Source organism: Electrophorus electricus, chromosome 14 (genome assembly GCF_013358815.1).
Source record: "Electrophorus electricus isolate fEleEle1 chromosome 14, fEleEle1.pri, whole genome shotgun sequence".
Taxonomy (NCBI): domain Eukaryota; kingdom Metazoa; phylum Chordata; class Actinopteri; order Gymnotiformes; family Gymnotidae; genus Electrophorus; species Electrophorus electricus.
The window spans coordinates 15,820,555-15,839,158 of record NC_049548.1 but is presented as its reverse complement, the minus strand read 5'-3'; the positions used below and the strand labels follow the sequence as shown (position 1 = coordinate 15,839,158).

At 42.9% G+C, this 18,604-nt stretch overlaps 1 protein-coding gene across 1 annotated transcript; it reads right to left on the bottom strand.

Moving 5' to 3' along the window:
* Positions 1–14,595: 14,595 nt before the first annotated feature.
* On the bottom strand, positions 14,596–18,340 carry sox9a (SRY-box transcription factor 9a). Its single transcript, XM_027005096.2, has 3 exons — positions 17,607–18,340; positions 17,206–17,456; positions 14,596–16,806 (listed from the first exon to the last, which is right to left on the bottom strand). The coding sequence occupies exons 1-3, from the start codon at positions 18,041–18,043 to the stop codon at positions 16,028–16,030; spliced, it is 1,467 nt and encodes a 488-aa protein (XP_026860897.2). The 5' UTR covers positions 18,044–18,340; the 3' UTR covers positions 14,596–16,027.
* Between the last annotated feature and the right edge of the window lie 264 nt (positions 18,341–18,604).

The following is an 18,604-nucleotide window of genomic DNA, read 5'->3' as shown; positions in this document are numbered from 1 at the left end:
CAAAATAAATATAGCTTGGACCTTGTCATGGTAGAAATGAACAACAGATGTGCTCTCCTCTGTCCAAAATGCTGTCAGATGGCTCTATCAGTTCCAACCCTCAAGTAACTGTCATTTAACATTTAACATTTCTTCTTCTTCTTTTTCTTCTGCTGCTGCTGCTGGGATTACCAGACCAATACAGTTATACTTCAGTTTGATTGGTGCACCCTCTCTCTTTAATTCTGCACCCGTTCTCTTTAATTCTGAATTACATCACCTTGGGTTTCCTCAAGGTACTCCGAGTGGCATTTTCATTTGGAGAGATGATCAAATAAGGTTTCCATGATGACATCCAATCTTCTGGACTACTAGAAACATCCTTGTCTCTTATCTGTTGTCCTAAGTGCCGCAAGTGAAAAGCAGGCCCCTCCACACACAGGCCCCTCCACACACAGGCCCATCTACACACAGGCACCTCCACACATAGGCCCCTCTACACACAGACCCCTCCACACACATTCTCATTGTGCTGTGGACAAACTCGGTGGGATTTACTCCTTAACTTCATATGGCCTGTGCTTTGGTGCTGGATCAGCAGCAGATCACAGAATAAGTGTTAGGGCTTTTGTCCAACACTAATGGCTAATAACAGGATAAGAACCAGATGAAGACATGGATTCCTCCATCCGTCTGCCTCACACCTGGGGAGAAGAGCTGGGCTCAGAGACATGGCTATGGAGCTGCAGCTTGTTGTGGAGTAAGAGACTAATGCAGTTTTCCTGGCTCATGAAATTTCACAAGGTGACAGGACTCAGGAGAATGACATCATGCAAACGGTTCTGATCTTCATGGATGGGATTTGGCCTTTGCGCTATACCTCCCAGGCCTCTGTTCTCTCCCTTTGCTGCGTCATTACTTCAGTTTGAGACGCTGAGAGAATTATGTGCTGGATTCATTTACATGCCTTCAATTGGGCCACATGCATTTCACTGTATTCTTTTTTTATTCCCAAGGCACTCATTTCAACCTGCCATGTTTACTCACAGATCTTTCAAAATGCTAAATGATGCTAGGAGAGCAGAGAAATTGATGTTTAAAATACTTACTGGCCAACTCACAGGTTTGTGTTCAGAAAACATTCTGTTACCTATTACCTTTTTCTATAATTTTTTGATATCATTTTAATTCTTTTGTTCCCTTTCGTTCCCTCCCTATTTCACCATCTGTCCTGTGTCCATCCATCACCATGTGAAAGACACTCTCACCTCCTCATCTCTGTCAGAAATCAACGCCGATGTTCCTGTTGTGACCACTTGCTCTCTCCCTGTACCTTCTTACTTGCGGTGTTGCACAAGATAATGGTTTCAAAACAGACCAATTAGCATTGGTGAGTGCTCTGGCATAAAGTGGATGTTTCCCATTAAGGTCCCTTTTGGCCTCAGCATCAAGCCCAACTACTTTACTTCTTGGCAGTGGAAGGTTCTCGCTAATGAGTTCCTGTGAAACCTAATCCTCTGCTGGGTTGAGAGATGTTATAGCACCTTGAGCGGCGTCCAGATACGCTAGCTCCTCACTGTAAAGGCTGCTGCCAGATCATTGGACTGTGGCAGGGTCATGGGTTAAAGACCCATGGAATCTTTAGATGTTGTGATTTGAGTGAATTGGTAGCCCCTCCACTTGTTTTAAAAGCAGGGTGAAACAATGTTTTATGCCCCAAAATGTAAATGTAACATCTTAGAAATCTAATTAAAAATAACTTTAACTTAATTTAAATAATAAGTTTGTGTGTTAATGTGATCTTTTTAGATTTTGAGGATTATGTCATATCAGGTCAGAAGTGGATATTCCGCTGGCTAGGAAAAAAATTATGTCTTTGCAATGGACATTTCTACAAATCAAAACACTTTACAAATGGATGTTGGTACAAGAGCACAAAACAAAGGTCTATTTCATAGAACGGGTAGAGCAATTATATCCCTTTATACCAGTAAGTAATACAGGTAAGTAATACATCAAAACAGCTACCTTGAAACTATGGGTTAGTTTCTCTGTCCATGGCTATGTCTGTGCTCTGAAACCTTAAAGTACAAAATAGTCAGCATGTGCAAAAAAGACTAAGTTTGGATTAGAAATAGCTTTTTCATCTAGCTATCATTTTTTTCCTTTTTCATCTACCTTAATTTACGATGTAATGAAACTGTTCAGTGCTTGGCTGATTTATAGATGAAATGAAATATGATGCTAATTGTAACTTGTGAATAGAAAGTGGTGCAGGACTGCCTGCTAATGTTGACATTTGAATTGACATCTTGACACCAAGCAACATACTTTCTGGAGCTGATTTAGATTTAAAAATGTTCATTTTCCATACTTTCCTTCAGAAAACTTTTCTGAACATTTAGCCACTATGGTGTAGGACAAACAGTAATCTCAGCATACTCTGCCCAAAGACAGCAACAATAAAGGCTTAGGACATGCCATTCAGGTCAAATTCCCGATTTTGCAACAAACAAATTTCAATGATGATTAAGTTTACTAACTAGGAAAAAAATCAGGATGCTTGAGAGGAAGAAAGCCAATGAGGCTTGAGTTCAATGCACAGGGTATTGTAATTACAGGAGCATGAGGTCCCATGGACCTTGAGAAGATACATTTTCATTTTCATCAATTACCATTGCCATTCTATCTGAATTCAGAGAGTGCTGGGAGGCACTGTAAGGGTGCAGCCTCGTCCCTCTACACTGCATCAGAGAGGTCACCTTGGTATTCTGCCAAGAATACCAGGTTGAGAATTTCCTCTATCTCCTCTGATAATCTTCCCGCCTTCTGGTCCAAGATGCAACACTCCATTCAAATGAAGTGCGGTACGTTCTAGGCAAGCAGGGAATCCCCAGTGTATTGCTGTTTTTATATGGGGTGGGGACCCTGGAGGTGATTATTTGTTGTCAGGGGTGTTGAAATGTAACAGGAGGAAAGGCCCTGCATTTGTTTGCTCTAAGAATATGGATGTTTTAGCAGGAGCAGGAGTGCCTATGGCTTCCTGTAAGAGTACCCTGGAGCCAGAGATTGAGAACAAGGGGACAGATAAGGTTTCCATTGGTTAATACACACTGTACATACCTCATAATCCTAGTAATGAAACCCAAACACAAGGGAGGATGGCTCTGGCTGTGAGGGACATGTGCGGGGCGACCTTGGTGTATGCAATCTGCAGACCAGGCGCATATGGAAGTGATCAGCTGGCTCCTGACTGGCATGATGTCTCTCGCATGGGGACATTCTCAGGGGAGAGTTGGGGGGGGGGGGCATGTACCCTCTGTAATATCCCATCCAGACCTGTCAGCATGGCGGGTGACAGCACCTGAAGCCGATCCAATTAGAGGGAAGGAGATCCAGAAAGGGGGGGGGGGGGGGGGGGGTTACTGTTTCTGCACAGTAGGCCCCTTGCAGTAATAACAGCTACACATTGGGTGGGGGGGTCAAGACAACCCACTGACCAGGGGTTTTGTTGGAGGAAAAGGAAGAAATGATGGAATTAGTGAGGGAAAGGAAGAGATGAATATGTAAGGAAATGATGGAATAGATGAATCCCATTGGATATCACTGGCTTAGCTCTCACTGGAAGATCCTGGGAGAATAATGCTGGGACAAAGGAAGACTGGAAAATGTTTCCACCTTGTACAGAAAACAAAATGTACTGACTAATGAAACTAAACTACATTGCAAAACTATAAAGACTTTCTGTGAAACATTTTGGGAAAGACTTATGAGACCAGCTGTGTCAAAATCTGCCACACGGATGGCAAAATTGAGTTAGTAAATGCAGTTGTTGAGAAAAACCATATCTGAAACTCCTCTCGCCAAACTGACTTAAGTCCTCCTCACCACTACTTGCCACTCTGTGATTTTAGATTAATAGAACATGTAATCTGCACTCACCAACCTAAACATATATAGAGCAGCTATCAAGCGTTTTAGAAGAACTTTCACTGGTTCACTTTCTGTAAGTTGGAGCAGTCTGGTTTTTGTTTGAGACTTTGCTGTCTTTATAGATCTATAGATCATAAAAAGATGAATTTGGAAAAAGCTCATAACTACCTTAAGACACAATAAGTACTCTTGTACTTCCATTGGCTCACTGATGCAGATTCTATATATATTCACTGACCCAGTTCCATTGTCCTGGATGTTTGACCATCTGTCCCAACATTGATACAGCCAGCAACAATTCTGGCTGAAGTGCATCTGTTGTTATGACTGGAGATCTGATGTCATGTCATAAAGGCCACTCATAATGGATGTGACAGTAATTGACAGGGTGACATCGCTGAGGTCATTTCCTGTCAGTGATGTGGGCTGCTTCTCTCGGGGTGGTCAGTGGGAATTCAGGCCTCTGCATGGGGGCCTGTCTGAACTGTCTATTGGTCTGATGGATCAGCTCCCAAAGTAGACCCTCATCAATCACTTAGAAAGTAGACATCACACAAATACACACACACACACACACACACACACACACACACACACACACACACACACACACACACACACACACACACACACAGACACACACACAGAGACTTACACCTAGCAAGTTAACAAAGCAATTTACATCTATAGGTATTGAGAAGCCTGTTGTGTAATGTTTTTTGACATAAAATTGTACTTGTAATGTATGCAGCAGCATGTTTCTGCTTAGTTATTTTTATGTTGTTGGTTTTTTTTTTGCATTTCTTTATGGGTATGGAAAAGTTTGCACTATATTCTGCAATATATTCTATTAAGGTTCATGAGATGAACACTGAAATAAGATTAATAGTGGAAAAAGAGAAGGCTGATAGACCACATATCTTAACTCTATGTATTATATGTACAATTTGTACAAAATATCTGCTTAAAGATCTAAGTAGACATGAAGTAAAGAATGGGACATAGGACATTTGGCCACTGCAATCTGCTGGGCCATCTGCGGGATGGATGGATGGATGGATGTATGGATGGATAGATGGATGGAAAGAGTTGCAGAGGTGGGTTGCAGAGTGACATTGATTAATGACTCCCAGCATGTAACCAGTGTGTGCCGAGCTGGTCTTAGGACAGCAGTCTGGGCACATCTCCTCTCAGACCACCATTAGATTTCAGTTGGCTGTGGACAAACTGGAGGACCTGGAGGGCCATCACCACTACACAGGCTCCTCATAACTACGGACTGTCTCCCTACCCTCATATCCCTAACGTTAAGTGAATGGTAGCTTCATGTATTCATCATGAGCTGTGAGTCAATCTGACACACATCAGTTTCACTAGCTGTTGACGGACATGGCCTGCCAAGATGTGGTGAATTTATGTCTCAAACAGGCTGACTAAGACTTGGACAGTAGATAATTTTTCATTAAAGAGGAAAGATGGAGGAATGGCTATGAACTGATTTAGATACTGTGTGACTATCTCATGTCACTGATACAAACTCTCATTTAAAGTAGAGCCATGCATTGCGTATGTGTTATAAATGTGAAGGTGGAAGAACTGAAACCACCGATTATGCCAAGATGAAAACGATCACCTCATTCCTCTCAAATGCTTTTGAATCACTTTATCTGTGGTAATGTGGAGCAGATGTGTGTGTGCGCGTTTGCATGTGTGTCCGTGTGTGTGCGCGTGTGTGTGTGTGTGTGTGTGTGTGTGTGTGTGTGTGTGTGTGTGTGTGTGTGTGTATGTGCGTGCAAAGATACACACAGATATGTGGTATTGTTTCACAGTGTACTGCACAAGACAGAAATCCAGCCTCTTAGTTATGTCTCTAACAGCCTACAGACTGTCACCAGACTGTCCTAATACACTTTATCCAGGCAAATACATAGATGTTCTGTCCTGCTGTGCAAAGCAAATGCAGTCAATAACTTCATCAAAAATATTTAACTGTATCAATTTAAAAAGCTTTATATTGCAATTTAGCTTGTGAAATCAAAAGTTGTTTATCACATGTACCTTACTGGTGTTGTAATTCACACAATATGCAGCTCAACTGACATTGGGGGTGGGAGGGACTCCTTCCTCTACTCAGGATAATGGAGACTATTTGCTCTGACAGGGGTGGAGATCCAACCTGGAATTATTTTAGGTTATAATATCTGTTGCCTGCTTCTTCTGGCTGTAGGTAATGTGATCTCCAGGTAACTATGACATATTACAAAGGAGAGTCACACACACTTAAGCACCTCACAAGCTGTTTAATGCTATAATGGGTCAGGGTCACCTGCATGCCTCCCCAGGGCTCTTCACATCGAGCAGGTTCTGGGCCTAAGCCGGACCTACACTGTCATTCAATTCCCCTTTGGTCCTCCCATGGCCAGGAATGTGGAGCTCACATTCCACCCCCCACTACCCACTCTCCAGGGCCCTACCCACGCGCTTACACGCTTACAGCACCGCCCGGAGCACTTCGTCTTGAAAAGACAGCAAATATACACACAATATGCCAGGCTTGAGCTTTTGCAACATGCTGGGAAAATCTTTGTTATCAAATGCAAAAGTGGAAAAAGAGGAAAAGTAAAAGCATCCCTCTATGAGTTAAATACGCCTTCCAGTGTATGGCTTTTTCGGTTTATGAAAGGTCTCATAGACACGTGTCTGCTTTTGGGAATACTTTGAGAATGGTATTTAGACCACAACTCTTCGGACACCCGTCTCAGATTGGTATTGAACAACACCTCTGCCCCACAATCCACATTTCCTCATGGAGGTAAGAGGAGTGTGTGTGTGTTTGTGTGTGTGTGTGTGGATGTGGGGGTGGACAGAGAGGTGGGGTGCATGTCAATGTCACTTAGCCCTTGTGCTCTCCGCTCTGTCAGCCATTATGACAAATGAGGATTTCCTCATCAGCCCCCTGACGATAGATGAGAAGGAATAATCTCCACTGAGTGTGCGTGCATGCGCGCGTATATGCACCTGTGTGTATGTGTGTGCATGTGCGTTCCTTGCTCCTTGCAGTAAAACTATGCAGTATGGAGCAGTAGTTTGTCAGCTGACCTTTCAACCAGCTTTGCAATTTTTGATCCAAGCTGATCTCTGTTGCCAAAGAGCCAGGGCTGGCCTAGTGCTTTTTCAAACAGCTTTGGACAGCTGATGAAAAGCAAGCAAGAAGCATTTCAACTTACACAGACTTCAAGCACCAGAGTTCATTAGAACACATTAGAACATTAGAACACTTGGGAACATTAGTTCTTATCAGAAATGAGACATCCTTCATGTAAATGGTGATTCAGCCATGATTTTTAAGTTTTCAATTTAAAACAGTTGAAGTACTCAAGCAGTGTTAATTTGTCTTCACTTAATGTCCTCACTTCACTATTTCAATTTTGCAGGTCTCTCAAATATCACCATCACTTCCCTTTTTAATTACACCTTCAGCACTTAAATGAGACTTCATGTACCAATCCATACAATATCTCATTCGTATCCTGGAACAAGACTGAGTCATACACTGCTTAATTTACAACTACTTTCCAGATGAGTAATATTTTTCTGTTAATTTCTCTTCTGTTATGCACTTTTCTGGTGATCTGATTGTCAGGAATTCATCAAGGAGGCATTCTGATATTCTAGAGAGAGAGAGAGAGAGAGAGAGAGAGAGAGAGAGAGAGAGAGTGAGTGAGTGTGTGTCTGGGACCAAGTATTACATTAAGAGATGAATTACAAACAGGGCTGTGGACAGCAACACAAACACACTCATTAGAGAGAAAGAGAGAGAGAGAGAGAGAGAGAGAGAGAGAGAGAGAGAGAGAGAGAGAGAGAGAGAGAAAAACTAAAAAAAAGAAAAAGCAAATAAGTGTAATGTGGCAGAAGGGAAAGGATAAATGCAAATACCTGAGAGAGAATCTGAGGTCTGACCTTGCAGTTAGCCTGCAACCTGAACCTGTGTCTCCTCAACCCCGCAAATATCAGGAGATCTGTGCAAACATCCATCCATGCCAGGCTTCGCGACACGTCCGGTTCAAGGGTAGCTGCCTCCCCCTCAGGCTACTCAACACATGTTGAAGTCTCAGGGGTGTGATCCCACACCTCCTATCAAGCACTCTCAGCCTTCATGACAGCGACTTTACTGAAGGTTCAGCAAGGCTGCTGCCATGTCTTAGCAAACGGCGGCTTCTGTGATCATGTGATGTGGTTTCTGACAGTTTTGTTGCCGTCAGACACTTGTCATGATAAGCTGCCATCCCATGCTCTGCACTGTTTCTCCTTCTCTCTCTCTTTCTCTCTCTCACTCTCTCTTCCTCCCTCACTCTGTCGCTTCCCTGCTTTTCCTCAGAAGTGCAGAGCAGGTTAGAGAAGCTCAGACATAAATGTTAAAAACAGGGGCCATGTGGTTCCACCATTCTGGCACCACATAGTGGATCCTGTTTCACACACACATGGATACGCATGGATCTCTCGCTCTCTCTCTCTCTTTTCTTTCTCGCTTTGCTCAGCTGTTGTGTCTGGTTTTGGTCTCATGCTCTCGTGATGAAATATTGATCCCATGTTTATTCATGTGCATGCTTGAGACTCTATATTTTACGAATGTGCTGCATTTTTTGTGCGAAAGAGAGCTACTCCTTAAGGAGGTTAATATTAATGATATTACATCTCCTCATGCCTTGATACACCACCTGTGGATGTCTTGAGATTCATTCATAGGCTTCATAAAGTGACATGTCCAAGTGTAATATATAATAATATTTACTACATTTTATTCATATAATGTACAGTCTTATACATATACAGAGGTGGAATTTGAATGGTAATTTGGGAAAATAACATTTCCTGTGGTAAAATTGTGTAATCTGAGAAAGAGCAGTAGTTCTGTAGCACATATTTGTGTCTACAGGGTTCTTTTAAGTTGTGCTTGAATTTTCATAGTTGTCTTGGATTTACATGTATGCTTTTTGAATTTTACTTACATTTGTCATGTGGTGACACACCAGAATATCAACTGAAGTGTGTGTGTGTGTGTGTGTCTGTGTGTGTGTGTGTGTGTGTGTGTGTGTGTGTGTGAGTGAAAGAGAGTGAGAGAGAGAGAGAGAGAGGGACTGAAGAATGGAGAGAGATAAGGAAGTGATAAATTGCTACATTTGTTAACTGAGAACCACATGGGTTGTGCTGATCTCTTGATTTACTGTCAGGATGTTAATCTTTCAACTGTGTGTGTGTGTGTGTGTGTGTGTGCGTGTGTATGTTTGTGTGTTTGTCTGTGTATGTGTGTGTGTGTTTCATAGCCTGAAGAGTGCACTTCCGTCTGGGCTGCTTGTTGCTGTCAGTCATTTTAAACTGTCTCAGTACATGAGCAAAACTCACTGGTAGGTAACTTTTTTAAGCAATGTTGTTTGTGTGTGTGTGTGTGTGTGTGTGTGTGTGTGTGTGTGTGTGTGTGTGTGTGTGTGTGTCTACTAACTTAAAAGAAAGTAAATCATTAGTTACAGCTGGATTTACTTATGCTAGTGTTCAGTGTTTTCTTTCCTTTCTTTCCTACAATACATCATTAAAGAGATTTTTAATACCTGAACATGTTCTTTAGTGTCATTTTTTATTTTTACTGTTTTATTTGCTAATATATTTAGCAGTTAACATGACAGACAGGACCCTTTTATGGGCTTCATGTCCAAACACATAGAACTCCCCAATGTTAACATCTACTATGTTTATATGACTCCAGCTGGACCTGAATAAATACTGCAAGAGTTCATTCAATGCAATCGGTGTTGATTCAACACTGGAGAATTTTCTGTGCAAAAGTAAATAAATGTCTTTTATTAATTTTAATTAATGCAAATAAGAGTGAAAGAATGCAACACGAATCAGAACAAGGGAGGGATATATCTAAGAGAATCTCACTGTTGCCCCCAAAACAACCCTGCCACGAGCAAATGTCCCAGAGGACATGTTGGATGAAAAGAATTCCCATCCTACTGGGATATAACTGTTCTGCGGCCCTTTCTTCTCCGCCTTACAGAAATGCTCTTGGCTGTCACGGTGAAAGCTACTTGCCCAAACAGTGTGCCTCCAAGTATCCTCTGACCTCCACCTTCTGGGCACCCTTTCATAGCCCTCCCCCGACCCAGCCTGACCCCACCCCCACTCTGACCCCACCCCCAGTTAATAGTTAAAGGTATGGCAACCAAAAACACTCACATGGCCATGAGTAAATGAAAGGTCAGCGACCAATAAAAATGTCCAGAACATGCAACATGCAATGAACATGAAATGTGAGAATATGCAATGTGATGTGGTTCTTATTGGCTTTCCTTCACACCTTCACCAAAGCTGCTCACTACCAAATTCTTGTTGTCAGGCAGCTGGTAAAGAAACAAATTATCAACAAAAGGGCAAATAAATTAGTTGAAATAAATTAGATACTACTATCCAGAACATTTGAAATGTTCAGTAAGATCCAGAAAGGGTGACTCTAGGTGAAAGGGTAGATGAGGAGTTGTGTGCAGATGCAAATCCAGTGCAACTGGATGCTAAAGCAACATTGCCTTTGTTTGATTCATGTTCATCAAGCTCTGCTGGGTCTATGGAGAGTCTGCATGGAGGTGCAGGAGAAAGCACTTTCAGCAAACTTTCAGTTGTTATCCAGAAAACGGAATTGGAACTCGTTTCTTTGCAAGGGTTGAATTTGAAGGTGATAGAGTTTACCACAGCTCCACAAATAAAGCCTATTCCTTCTAAGGCTGAGAAACCTGTTTGTTCCTTATGTTTTACCAAGTTGGTTGTGGGTGTTCAGCTGGTACTAGTGTAACAAGCACAATAGTGTTGATGGCATTTTTTACACGTCAGTTTCACTGCTGGGTTAAAAGTAGTCTGTCACTGAACACATCCAGCCAAGAACACCTTTGTGGTCAGATGTTGTGTAATGCCAACAGTTGAACTATAGACTCTTAAATGTAGGTGTACAAAGTGTTTCTAATTAAGTCGTATATCTGACAAAGTGGCTCAGTGGCTAAGCTTTTAGGTGTTCTGCATGTCAGGCATGTGCTCAATACCACTGAGTCTTACTGGTCAGCCCAGTGCACTTTGTCATACTAACTGTTTTGGTTCTGCTTTTCTCACACATGCTTCATTTATTTCTTTGATTCCTGCAGTGGTGCATCTCACCAGAACATCACATAAAGTCCTTTAAATGACACCACAACACCTCCAAACCACTTCTCCTTTGACTAGGATGCTCTCATTTGGTTAAAAACTGCATGTGTGTTTTGTGTGTGCGTGTGTGTGTGTCTTATGATGGACTGATGTCTTGTCCATGGTTGGTTTCTACCTTGTGCTCTATGCTGCGATAGGTGTTACCCCCATGACCCTGCAAGATGAATGAATGAATTAATTAATTAATGTTTTAGAATTAATGAATTAATGTTTTAACAGTAAGGAATGCTGAGAAAATTAGGTACCTGTAGGACCAAATTGGAAAATCTTGCATATTCACAGATTCTAAGAGCAAATCACATAAAATGAACTTGAGGTGTAACTGCAGGCAACCAAAGGTGACTCAAAATACCAATGTTCTAAATACTTGCTCTAAATACACTCTACTCACACCCTGAATACACTCTAAATACTCACACTATGAATTTTCACACTCTAAGTACTCAGACTCTACAGTTTCTAAATACCCCTTTGCCTCGACAGTATGCCCTACCCTGTTTGCCCCGAATTCCACCAGTCCAACTGTGAACTTGCTACTTCCTGTTCTGTGGGCGTCTGTTGCTAGGATACGAGTCGGCTGCTCTCTGTCCGTCCCGGCCAGTGTGACGTTCATTTTTCTCCCTCTTTCTGACTCTCTGTAAAAGGTTTGGCTGGCTGTCGCGCATTGATGTACAGTTTCCTTTGAGGCCGAGTGAGACTTTCTATGGCTTGTACCGCTTTTCAAAAGGGAGGAAATGGGGGTGTGCTCTGAGGTCAAATGGTCTCTCCTGTGGCGCTCCTAAGGGACAATGACGGTGGGATGGTGCAGTGTAGGCGGGGTGGAGGGGAGGGGGCAGGGCACGCTCCCGGAATGGAAGGGTAGGGGGCGGCGGTGTTCAGAGGAGAAGAGGCTGCATTTTCCAGTTAACATGTGATTATACAGCTCTGAGAGAGAGAGAGAGAGAGAGAGAGAGAGAGAGAGAGAGAGAGAGAGCGAGAGAGAGAGAAACAACCCTAGAAGCCTCTAAATCTTTTGTTATTTATCATTGTATTAAGAAAGCAAGATTACCTCCGAGATATTGTCACTGATGTTTCACTTTTAGTAATCTTTCTTACAGTTAAGAATATGGTTTTATTTTTCAGCATTGCAAAGTTAGGCCACAAAATAACTATGTTATTTTTTTATATAACTATGATAATATGTTCTTATGTAGTTAATTGTGATTCTCTGGTTAGGACAGTGATGTGCTACACACACACAGACTTTAAAATAATGTTAACCTAATCAAACTTTATGCTATTTTTTTTACTCAGACATTTGGCTTCAGACTCCATGCCTCACACTGTTTGCTGTCGTTTGAGCATTTTTATGTGCACTTCTTTGGAATTTTTATGACCATATTGTTACCGAACTGGGAGGTTGCCAGATTCTGCCTCTCTTCCCCCCAACCTTCTTCTGTGTTGTTGTTTTGCATTTGAAAGGACCACCCATCGGGCTCGGAGCAGAGAGAAGCACTGTGAGCAGCCTGTTTGGAATATTAATGGTGTTCTCTTGGGAAAGCAGCCTACGGGATGGGGGAACGGTCCACTCCGATCGCATCGTTCCCGTTTCCGCCTTGGCTGTCCTCTTGAGAGTCCGAGGCTGTGCTCTCCTGGAACCCCATCCAGCTCCAGAGTAAAAGGAGAGAAAGGGGAAGGCCAAGAGGAGTGGCAGGATATGCAATGCTTTGACCTCAACTTTAAGTGAAGTAAGATCTCAAAAGTGATTGTTATTTCAAAATTAAAATAGCTGTTTGAAATGCACCTATACAGATCATTCCTAGACAAAATGACAAATCCTGATTTTGCATTCGATACATCAGTTAGTCTTGTGCTAGTGGAAGAATAATGTTTGTGGGTGTGTTGTTTGTAGGGAGGGGTAGGGTTTGGGGTGGGGCTGGACCACTCTCTACGTCTCTTACCACAGACCATGAGCCGACACCCTCAGCAGGCATCTATGCCAAGCAGAGGGAAATGACCATGTGAAGCATTTTGTCTGTTAGGCCCTCCAAAAAGCACCACCGTTCCACTGCCGTCACAGTGACTGTCACTAATGGCTTTTACAGATGGCGAAGCTTACGTCTTTCTGCTAGAGTAATCTCAGTACCTCATCCTTGTTCTCCTCCTTCTCTCTCTCTTTCTCTCTCTCTCTCTCTTTCTCTCTGTCTCTATCTCTCTTGCTCTTTTCTTTTTCTTCTTTGCCCTTCCCCATCTCTTGACAGTTGACATCTCAGTCATCATAGCCAAACAGATGTGTTCACTCCCTAGTGCTGGAAAGAAGCTTCACACATCTATACAGTTCCGCAGGGATCCAAACGAATGTGTTCTATATGAAGCCTGACATTAATCCATTAATACCTTTGTATCTAGTGATATTATACAGCAGCAGATGAGTAGCAAGTTATTTCTGATTTGTCGAAATTAATTTATTTAAATCCATATTCCAATGCAAAATTCAAACAATGAGTGTGAACTATTGAGCAGTGTTGACACGGTGTACAATAATTTAATACGTATGACCTAGACACAATATATATAAACATAAACACTGTCCACTATATTTGGAAACATAAATAAATTGTGGTATAAGAAATGCGGAGAATTGACACCTTACTATTACCTCAGACATACACTGACGACTGGATTTTCACCCAAATCCATGTGTAACATCTTTTGTTGATGCTATTATGCAGTCTGTACATATCTGAGAATATATCAAAAGAACATTTGAAGCTGCCGTGAATAGGTCTCTGTAATAAAGGCCGAAAGAAGTCAGTAAGAAAGCAGGCAACTGTTACACCTGTGACGGCACTGAACTACACTACAAACTTCAAGAATAACTCCATGTTTTCATACACTCTCTTTGGAGAATTGGGTTAAGGGGGACTAATAAGGTGCTGATCGAACATGAAAAAAGATCTTGGGCCAGCCCGTTGCTTTCTCACATTTCGGACATGGCCATGCTTTTACCCGACAGCAAGGTCCCTTCTGGACCGTTCGTTTAGGCTTCGCAGGTGGTCGTTATTTCCTTTTGCCGGCTTTCCAAAACAAGGTTGTGCAGGAAGGGTCTTTTAAAACAGAATGCTGCATTCAAGAACATGTGTCTAACAGAAGTGGAATAATCCTGCACCCTCTGTTTTCATTTGTTTACAATATGCTTATTGTTATAGTTTGGGTGTAAAAACCTCTGGAATCTGGAGCCACTATCTCCTGCTGTTTCAGGTGCTGAAAGAGACACAGGGAAAGTACAAAAACAAGCGAGGAGAAGGATATTTCGGTAGCCATTCTGCCACCCCCCCCTAAAATGCATGTTATTGTAAAAACGTTACTGGCTAGTACACATCTTTCACTATTTATTTTTGGGACCATGGCTTCTGGATTTGACAGCTTAAAAAGAAACAAAACCAGTTACTCTTGTGTTTCAAACATTTTTTCTTTTATTGCAAATATCATAAAAAAGATGAGATTCTTTAAAGAACATTATGTTAAATTTGCTGAAAGAAAAAAGGAATTGTTCAGATGGTGTAACATCTGTACTGAGATATGTGGCATGGAAACAAAATAAATTGTCAGGAAAGGATAGATGAAAAACACTGGTAACTCTACAATCAAAGACAAGCAAAGAAAAACATTTACAACTTTACAAAGAGATTTGTAAAACTTTCTGACAAAAGAAAGCTAATATTTCCAGTTTATTAGCCTTACATTAGGAATTGTAACAGGACATCATCAATATGCATTTTGGCTAGCACAAAAGAAAAAATTAAAATAGAAACATCTACATATGATAAATAAACATAACGATTATGGAACTGTACCATATTAAGTACCACCCCCTGGTTTAACGACTTGGATTATACAATACAAAACCCAGAGGCTGACTTTCAAAAACAATTACTTAGTCGTTTAAAGTATTAATGAATACAATGCACATAATTCCTTTGAAATAAAATTAATGCTAATAAATAAATTAGAGGGGTTAAGACTGGACAGAAGGGGTGTGAGGAGGGTGCACAGATGAGAATGACAACCTGTGGTCAAAGGTCACTTCCTGCCCTGTCAGACACTGAGTAGATTCTCCACTGCAGCTGCTGATGTATTCTTCTACACACAAGCCTGCCTCAACTACACAAACCCCACCCCACCCCCACAACCAGGCACTAATGGTGCACAAGGCAGGGATTTCATACAAAAATGCAAAAGAAAAAAGAAAAAGAAAACAATCCATAACATTTTCGATTCCTGGGTATCCAAGTAATGATAGCAAAGGTTTTACAGGAAACATAAATAGATGTAATCAAAGTAACCTCAACCTATAGCACACTGCACGAATACAACAAACTAGAGCAAGAAAAAATCTTAATGGCCGATACAAAAAATATTGTCAGAATGATGAGACGGGACTATAAAGAGTGGTTTAGAAAAAATAGACCATATTTTTCTACAGAGTAAAATCCCTCCTGTTAGCAAACTTCTAGAGTTGTTCAAACATGGTAGGAAACCATACACAGTACATACTAAAGTACAATAATTCATTAAGTCCTCACAGAGGATTATTTTTTCTCAGAAAATGTTCATCTTTTCTTGTAATCAAGGCTAAAAATATATATCTAATCATGGCGTCAGGCAATTTTGAAAACCAAAACAAAAAAAGGCACGTGGTGAGCCGTTACTACATTGGTTCTTTCTGAAGTCCAGCTATCCTTTCGACTTCCTTGGTTGAGAACCCGATTGACTGTTGTGCAGAGAGAGTGATGGAGCACGTGTGCATGAGTCTTGATGCGGGGCCATCAGCCTTGTTAAATAATCGTTGCTGCCCGCGTGCGGTGTGTGCGTGGGCGTGTCCTCAGGGTCTCGAGAGCTGTGTGTACACAGGCTGCTGGTCCCAGTGCTGGGGGCTGTGCTCCGTCTGGGGAATGGAGGGAATCCCGGCTGAGTCGGTGATGGGGGTGTACATGGGCCGTTGGCTGGGACTCATGTAGCTAAAGGTGGAGTAGAGGCCGGATCCCTGGCTGGCAGCGTGGCTGTAGTAGGAGGTGGCGCTGCTCTGCTGGTCAGCATAGTCGTACTGGGCCCGGCTGATGGAGGGGAAGGGGGAGGCAGCGAAGTGCTGCAGGCTGAAGGAGCCGTAGGTGGGGTGCTGGGGTGATCCCTGCTGCTCACTGTAGTGGCTCGGGCTCAGCTGCTCCGTCTTGATGTGTGCCGGCCTCTGCTGTGCCTGCTCACCCCCTCCCGCACCACCCAGCGGGGTCAGTGAATGCTGCGGGGGTGCCTGCCCTGCCTGGGGGCTCCCGCTTGGGCTCTTTGCCATCCAGCTGTGCCCGCTGGTGGCCGCTGCCGGTGCTTGGCCCGTGGTACCCAGGCCGTAGGTGCTCGTGTAGGCCGCACTGGCTGGGTGCCCATTGGGAGGCAGGTACTGATCAAATTCGGCCACGTCAAACGTCTCCATGTGGGAGATGACGTCGCTGCTGAGCTCACTGATGTCCACATCGCGGAAGTCGATGTTGAGCTGACGACCACCGCTCTCGCCTGGAAGGGGACGGCCCTCGCGCTTCAGGTCCACTTTACCAGGCTGAATGTCGATTTTTGGGGTGGTGGGGGGAGTTGGGGGACCTTGGGACTGGCCTGTGTTTGTGTGAGAGAGAGAGAGAGAAAGAGGAGAGAGAGAGAGAGAGAGAGAGAGAGAGAGAGAGAGAGAGAGAGAGAAGGAAGGAGGAGAAGGGGGGAGGGAAAGAGAAAGCAGGGGGAAGTTAACTACTGCACAGCTGAACACAACTGACGCAACCGTCCCAGTGGGGAAAAACAGCGCACTATTTATTTATTTATTACATTAGCGAATAAACTTACAGGAACTGCACTGTTCGCAAGTAACCTTATACATTTATTAATTAGACTACATTATTACATTGGCTCTCTGCGGCAATTAATAATCAAAAACGTGTGTTGTAAAACAAAATTAAAGTTAGAGTGCGAGATGGTGTACTGCAAAAGAAACAGAAAAAAAGCATAATCTTACAAACGTACCTGACTGTTCGCTGGGGGAATGTACCTCTCCCATGCTGGACGCTGGAGAATCCGCTTGTTGCAACGCTTTAAATATAGCGTTGGGCGAGATGTGCGTCTGCTCGCTGCCATCTTCCGGATCATTCTGACCGTTCTTCACCGACTTTCTTCGCCGAGGCTGGTATTTGTAATCTGGGTGATCTTTTTTGTGCTGTACCCGCAGGCGCTCCGCCTCCTCCACGAAGGGACGCTTCTCAACATCGTTAAGCAGTCTGACAAGAATATAAATACACATAAGGAATATTTAGAAATATTTAAATCGTAATGAAACCAGATTCATTCCAAATTACTCCTAAATTCCTAATACAATCTTTGTTATAGCCTACTGAATATTTGCGTATAGGCATTAAAATTCGACTAACCTCCAGAGTTTCCCCAAAGTTTTACTAAGCTCCGCGTTGTGTAGATGAGGATACTGGTCCGCTAGTTTTCTTCTGGCAGCCTGTGCCCACACCATGAAAGCATTCATCGGTCTTTTCACGTGCGGCTTGTTTTTGCTTGCGCCGTTCACGCGCACCGGCATGGGCACGAGAGTCCAGTCGTAACCTTTGAGCACCTGAGACACTGCCTCGCGGATGCACACCGGGAACTTGTCATCTTCGTCTTTCTTGAACTCGCCGAGGGGACCCTCGGGACCCATAACGTTGTTCTCCGCGGGTCGGGTGTTCTCAGTGTCGGAGCCTGATCCGGACGGACACGGTGACCCCGCCGAGTCTTCTGACATACTCGGACTTGGGGCGTCGGACAGACACTTATCTTGTTCATCCGTCATCTTAAGGTAGGGGTCGAGTAGATTCATGCGAAAACTTTAGTTGAACAGCCTCTGAAGAAAATCTTAAAATACAGACCGTGTCAGCCTGCTCGAGCTTCAAAGTCCTAAAACACTGACAGTTCCAAGTGGTCTCGCGACTCCGAATATTATTTCAATAACTGGCGACGCTACTTTAAACTTTGTCCAACTTTGATGTTTCAAAATGCCTGAAATCCACCGAAACGCGGCGCTGCCGTTAACTCTCCTGTTGAACCGTGCACATTAGTAGTTGCAGTGTTTCAGAAAGCGCTCCTTTCTAGCTCCTGTGTAGTATTTCCAAGAGAGTGCGAACCTTCGCTTTATCAGAAGCGCGCGCGCGGTCTTTATAAGAACGCACGCGCAGGGATTGGACAACATCGGACAAGGGCTCGTGACGCCTTGGAATCCGATACTTCCTTTCTCCACCTCTTTTGTCACTTAGTATTCAGAATTTAACATTTTCATTAGGTTAAAATGAAACTGTATTTTCCATGTGATTGTACAAAGGCAGTTTTCAGTGACTTTTGTATTAGTACACTACATTATAAATATTACAATATAAAAGGTTAA